At 48.1% G+C, this 7209-nt stretch overlaps 1 gene segment (V, D, J or C); it reads right to left on the bottom strand.

The window, feature by feature from the left end:
• Positions 1 to 274: 274 nt before the first annotated feature.
• Positions 275 to 5856, bottom strand: LOC142022825 (immunoglobulin lambda constant 1-like). The segment is given in 3 exon segments: positions 275 to 703; positions 4438 to 4490; positions 5717 to 5856. Coding segments are annotated over 3 exon segments (516 nt in total).
• Positions 5857 to 7209: the final 1353 nt, after the last annotated feature.

Raw genomic sequence — 7209 nt, 5'->3', positions numbered from 1 at the left:
TGGCTGAGAAAAGGTCAGTTTATTTTATTTGAAGAAAAGGTGAATGTTGCAATTAATACACGAGGTGTAAAAGGGACAGAAGAAGTTGAACGCGTCACAGACACAGCAATAGTCAGATGTTTCTGGCTTTATTAATACAATAATGAGGTTGCCTCGGAAACTAAAGCAGGAAGGACATTTCCAGGGAATGCTGAGGGGGTGAGTGCAGGAGGGCCTGGCAATGAATGCAGGTGGTGTATGGATTGGGAAAATCCCTTATGTAAAACGGGAAGCAGTTTGCTGGAAATCTGGATTATGGCAACAGTATGAAATCCCAGGTCCTCTGGGAAACCCCCGACTGACTGACTCAGGAACTGGTTGAGCCCCCTGGGATCAGAAGGCTAAGAACATTCTGAGCGATTCAGGGACTTCTCAATATTTTTCCCATCGTGTGTCACCTGGCAGGTGTAGGTCCCATGGGTCTTCCACTCAGATGCATCCAGGGACAGGTAACTGCTGGCCAGGTACTTATTGTCACTCTGCTTGGATGGCTTGGTCGTCTCCACTCCCTTGGAGATCTGCTGGCCGTCAGCTTTCCAGATGACTTGGACTGAGCCTGGGTAAAAGCTGCCCATCAGACACACCAGTGTGGCTTTGTTCTTTGTTTGCAGCTCTTCCGAGGATGGAGGGAAGAGGTGTACAGTCGGAGATGCCTTTGGCTGACCTGCAAGACAGTGAGATTTCATGTTAGAAAACCCAAGTCCATCATCTGCCCATGCAGAATACAAGACATTCCTGTTCCCAGCAATTCCAGTCTCTTACAGGTACAGTGGATGGGGTTATTTTCTAAGACCATCTTATTCATCTCTTGAATCACTGAATTCTGCATCCCATTTTTCTCCTGCTCTCATATCTCCCACTGACTTGAAATGACAGCTGGGGCCTGCGTGGGGTTACTGTGCTGGCTCTAAAGGGAGAAATCAATTGTTACAAAAGTGAGCAAAGAACCATGTTGAAATGTCTATGCATTGGCTGTCTGGCCCAAGCGGTTATCGGGCTGCCTTGTGCGTCATTTCAGAAATCTAAAAGCAGCTTTTCTGTAGATTTGGGAATAGTTTATGGTTATTTGTTTGGGATTATTTCTTGGGGGGTAAGCTTTACTTAGTGCTTGTCAACACTAGTCAGTGGATCGACACTGCAGCAATCAATTTATTGCTTAGATGCAATAAATTGATCAACTCCGCCATGAAGCCATTGAGAGCTCCATGCCAGTCCCAAGCCTGGATGAAGGCGGAGGGTTGGTCAGATGTGAGTCAATGCACTGACCATCAAACAACAATACAAATGAAATCTGATGCCAGTACAACCAAACGTTAAAAGATGCCAGCTCGGACGTCGCCCAGATAAACAAGGTCTGCGATACCAATTGAGTGATTGGGGTTGGGTCAATAAGTTGGCTACTGAAAGAAAAGTACACCTAACACATATGCTCGGCATAATGGATGGTTCGAACAGGAGAGGCAGACCCCACAGAGAATGGATAGATGATGTGGTAGATTGGTGTGGAGCTAGTCTACAGAAACTAAGCCACTCTGCACTGGCTAGGAAAAGATGGAAGGAAACAGTGAGAGAGGCATCAGACACCAACGGGCGCTGAGCCCACGGTTATTGATGATGATGATGAATAAACTGATCTCCAAGGGCTCTCCTATTGAGTCAAGTGTCCACCAGGATGAGAAGAATCATTGGAGTTGATGGGAGAACAGCCCCTGCCGAACTTACCGTGTGGAAGACTCCATGGTAAACATGTCAGCTTCAGCTATGCCATTTCTATAGCTGACATGCAGAGGTTAGCCAGATGGGTGGGGAGGTAGGGGGTGGGGCAGGAGCAGAATAGACCTGGCCTTAGAGTTTAATGTGTGCAGACAGAGCAGCAGAAGCCAGCTCAGTGCCCATAGAGGAATCTGGGGTAACCCACATTTTTGTTTTTGGAAAAATCCTGTAAATGTAACAACAAAGAAAACAATAGGAGTGAAGGAGGGGACAGGGGATCTGGAACTAAAGCATTATATGGAAACTACTGTCAAACCGTACAGAAGGGTACAGAGTGCTCTTGTCAACTAACTCATGGTGTCGTATGGCTCGGATAAAGTTTCAATATACAGAATTCTACAAGGCAAGTTAATAGGCCCACAGAGGAGTTAGCGTTGTCTATCCCATTCTGTAGGCCGGTCTTCTAAGGACCAGACTCTCTGCAAAACACCTGGTTGGGAAACAGCCTTTCATTGCACAGTGTTAGCTGCTGGCAAACCCCTGTTGCTGAGATGCTTTCAGAAGCATTTAGGGCGAGAGCCAGTCTGTGTCTCAGAGCCTTGCTGGACCAGGATCCAAGCAAGAGGAAAAGGGTTTCACCCTGGGCTCTGAGAAGAGACGCTGACCTGATGTTGGGCTATCTTACTGCTTGGACATGCCCAAACAATAAAGGACCTGATGGCGTTGGAGTGGGCACACCTGAGGGTTTACAAATTCCTTCCGCTTTTAAGCTCCATACACCTGGGACCCATCTGAGAAACATCCTCACTCCAGGTAGCGCTTTCCTCCCCCAGCCGAGGGACACCGCTGATTGTAGAGCAAGGTATTACTCAGCACAACTACGCTCAGTGCTGCTTGGGCTGTGGTCAGTTCACATCTTACATAGGGCAAAACCACAAACAATGCTGTGTGAGCCAGCACAGGCAGCCCTGAATTACCAGGCCCTGGCTAGCCCACATCTCTCTGCTCCTCAAGGTTTTGCTGTAACTGAAGCCTGCTGATCCATTCAGCATCCTTGCCATCGAGCGCTGAGCCCGGCAGCCCAAGGACGCAGCTTCTTAGAAGCCATCTAGCCTTCCTAGGCTGGCCAGCAGCCTCCTGAATGTGCTCCAGGTTTGAGAGGGGCAATTAGCACAGCCTCTTTCAAGTTCTGGTGCCCTCCCCCTGTCGGCTGCCTGAGCCCCACCTCATATATCTACATCCCTCCATATGTCGATCATTTTGGGTGTCCCTCAGAACTGTGAGAACATCAAGTTTGAGCAGATTTAAAACCGGAAATCAGTAGTAGCTACAATCATCCAAGGTACGATGGAACTGATCCCTCAGGGTCGGGAGTTAGTCAGTGCAATTACTTACACTCATTGCGTGGAAGTGTAAGTCTGTGATGTTGCTGCCAAGGTAGCTATGTTAACTAACATCTCCTGGGGAAATGTTCTCATATTGTAAAAGTAGCAATCACTTAACTTGCTCTAAAAGCAAACTGCAGACAGGGGCGGTCAACAATTACCCATTAGATCTGTTGTCAGTTAAAAATTGGGTCTCCAACTAAATGGAAATATTTACAGACAGTTTCTGCTGAGGTGGGAAAAAATCTGTTTCTTGTTGGAAAAGCAAAAACTGAAAACCCAATATTTTCACCTAAAATCTAGTTTCTCCTGTCCCCTGGCTTTTCAGTACAGGTTGAACCTTTGTCATTTGGCACCCTCAAGACCCGACCGGCACTGAATCTGAGAGATTTGCCAGACCATGGGAAGTTAATATTGTCTAGCACGTTACTAACATTTCCACTGCTTATTGGGCTCTTAAAAGACATTCAGGGGTAAATTACAGCTAGATAACAGCATAGAACACTGAGAGCCAGGACTGGTGGCTGGAAACAAATTTATGGGGCCATAGAAGATTTGGCCACACCCCGATAAGTGGCTAACTAATATCATGCCAGATTACGGATGTGCCGGATTAGAGAAATTCAACCTGTAACTGTTTGGTTAAAATGTTTTAGTTTTGGGATGTGGGCTTTTTAGATGAAAATATTTATAACAACTGTGTGTTGAAATTGTTAACCCTATTTCATAACCCATTCTTACTAAATTGAATTTTCTTCTAGCTGTCCAGCCAAATCAGGTTATAGATGGCAACAAACTAATTGTTTTCTGTATCACATGAGGTTTCAAGGTATTGTCAACCCATCTTAAAGAGGTTTTGATGTAGGTTTATTGAGACAGTGGGACTTTTTGTTTTACCTTGGCTGAGCATCTTTTTTTCACATAGAGATCAAAATCCAGTACAAATAAGAAATGCCTAATCCACTAATATGGAAGCAAATTAAAATAAAAGAAAAACAAAGAGGGACCAAAGAACTATTTCCCTTAAGAGGCTAATACTGGTAATTTAAAAACAGAGACCTGACCCTGGACAGGTTTGATGGGCAAATTCAAAAATCTGTTCCTATGGAAAATATAAAAGAATCTATCATCGGACGTGTACACCCCATTCTGGCTTCCTACAGGTTAAACATTTGTCTCAACACTGGGTGAAGGTGAAGACCTGAGCATGGTGGTACAAGAGAAAAGGAGGAAAACAATCATGAAGCCATGCCCATATAGTGCTGGAGAAGGAAAGGCAGTGAATAATGCAGTGACTTACCAAGGACGGTCAGCTGGGTTCCTCCACCGAAGACATTCCACAGTGATACAGGGCTGTACAAAAACCTCTCGCGTTCAATGGCAGGGAGAGGCCGCCACCACTACCAGTTTGTGGAAAATAAATATGGGACAACTTCTGCTGGCTCGCCATGAGAGCAAAGGTTCATCTTCCCTGGAGAAGCTCATGGTACGATGGACTGATGATCCTTTGGGAGGTGAAGCAGTGGAGTGTTCCTTGGGTGAGCTGACTTGGCCATATCTCGTTCCACACGCGCAGCCCACGTTAAGAGAGCAGAAGATGCTCTTGTTGGGAAGGCATTGGAGTGTGAGTCAGGAGAGAAGGGAGCAAATCCTGCCTTTGGCACTGACTGACTTTGTGCCCTTGGTCAAGTCATATATTTCTCTTGACGCTGTTCCCCATGTATAAAATGAGGACAATAGTTGCCTATTTCACAGGGATGCTGGAGGGATAAATTTCTGTATGGCTGAGAGAAGCTCCGGTATGGGCAATGATAGGGGTCATAGCATCCTAGAATCCTAGGGCTGCAAGGGACCTCAGGAGGTCATTGAGTCCAGCCCCCTTCCTAAAGCAGGATCAACCCCAACTAAATCATCCCCATCTCAAAACCCTGTCTTGACAGAAGCTAACGGACTATGTGTTAGGCAGCTGCTGCTTCACTAAATTCCACCTCCCCTAGGCTCTCTCTGCACACATGGTCTGTGGATCGGCAGGTACCTCCAGCCTGCCTGTCTGTGCTGCTGTGGATGGTGCCTTATGATGGTCCATCTAGCATGGCTGTGAGTGATGGACGGGATACAGAGACTGAGTCTGTTGAATTGGGGCTGCTAAGCTGTTGGTCCTTCTTTTCACCAGCTGCCTCTTACAGTCTCTATGGTGGGCAGGAGGGAGTTGTGCTGGCAGATTTAAGTGAGAGGCTGATAGCCAAGTTCAATCCCAGGGCAATTCTCCTGGCCTGAGGAAATCAGACCAGAGAAGAATGAGACACTTTCGCTGTCGGTAGTTGTGTCCAGTTGCGTATTTCATGTCCCCAATAACCTTGTCTCTAAAGCTCACGTCTGTACCAGGAGCACTGGCATCGAAGACATAGTGTAAAATGTATCCTAGTGTCACGCCAATGAGCATCAGCACGACACGGCTCTGCCGTGTAGGGGACTGTAGGTGAGGGGATGGGAAACCAGCTGTGCATGTGTCTCACCTGGGTGGGGCAGCCTTCCCTGCACAAGCTGCAAGCCCTCCTCCAAGCATGACGCTCCCTTACCCGCTCAGGCTGTCCAGGAACTTCATGGAGGAGGGGTGGCTCTGAAGAAGCTGTGGCATCATGTCCTGTCTTTGCTTGTGGCTGGTGAAATCCCCGCACGGATGTGCCTGAGAAATGGGTGAATGGTGCTCCAGATCCATGTGTCATGCAGCCAATCCGGGGCATGGGGTGGATGCAGGGGCTCCTGACGGTCTCTCAGGAAGCCAAGATTCTGCTTCTGGCCTATGCTGGAAAAGGCTCCGGACCCTGTTAGTAGCAATAAAGGGCAATAATGGGATCAATGTCCTGTATGCCGCAGAGATCAGTGCTTTCCTGATGGGAGCCGCCCGCTTGCCTTTAGAGAGCAAAATAGTGCCAGCAGCCACAGGCCTGTGAGGTGCATCCCCCGGCCGTTTGCAGCAGTCAATCCCTGCACTGGTTCCCAGGGCAGAGGTGATAGAAGACTTGTGCTACAGGCCTACTTGTTTTTTGTGAAGCTACAGACTAACATGGCTACACTGCTGTGGCTATTTGCCATCGCTGGGCTATTCTCTTCCCCTTCTCCTTCTGAGTGCAGCTCTGGTCCCTGGTGCCCAGCAGCATGGGGGCGTGATGCCCCTCTCTGCCAAGGCAGGACCAGTGAACATCGAGGCTGTGAGCTGTGTCCACGCTCAGTTGGTTTCTTATGAATTAAACCACGGCCCTGGACCCTCCCTCCGAGGGTAAATACCAACTCCCCTTAGTGCCTGGTGTGTCTCAGCACAGCACAGCCTGGGCAATGAATGGTACCTGCTTCGTTTCCTCATTATGGGGCTGTAGCTGAGAGACACGTTCTGTGTTTAAGGGTTGATCTGGCACATGCTGAGATACGAGGGGTAGCGCCTGTGACTTCAGTGGTTCAGGCTCAGACCCTTTGAGAATTCCCTGGGCAGCGAAGGGCAGACCAGAGCTGCTAGAAAAAGGGCCTAAGTCCCATTTTCAGAAGCTACTTAAGCACTTGGGGGGCAGAGTGTTAGATGTACTTACAAAGCTAAATGTAGAGGTAGGCACATGGTGGGATTTTCCAAGGCACCCAGGTGCCAAACTCCCATTTATTCAATGCCTTTTACATGTGGCCTTGAGGGGCCTCACTCCCATTTACTTCCAGCTGAACCCAGGTGAGTTAGTGGTGAGTCACTTTTGAAAATGCTTTTCATTCCATTCATCTGCCTATTGCCGTTCCCATTTGAAAGGCCACAGGACCAAGTAAGAAACATGGAGTAAAGGCAGTTAATCTGCTTCCCGAAGCGCTTCCCCCATCCAAGGAGAGTTAAAACCCAGCGTGCAGCCCTGGGGTTCTACCAGCCAGCTCTTTATGGCAGGTGCCACTGCTCTCTTATTGCTCCACTGCCTTATTTGCATTGTGAGCTCCAGAAAACTTCTGAGACCCTCTGTGTTTTGCACACGCGCGTGTGCTCCACACACCCTCATCTGGATCTCTGAACACCCTGTGCAGAGTCATGTGCGTGTTGGGA

Source organism: Carettochelys insculpta, chromosome 18, assembly GCF_033958435.1.
Source record: "Carettochelys insculpta isolate YL-2023 chromosome 18, ASM3395843v1, whole genome shotgun sequence".
NCBI lineage: Eukaryota > Metazoa > Chordata > Testudines > Carettochelyidae > Carettochelys > Carettochelys insculpta.
This window is presented reverse-complemented; position numbering and strand designations above follow the sequence as displayed.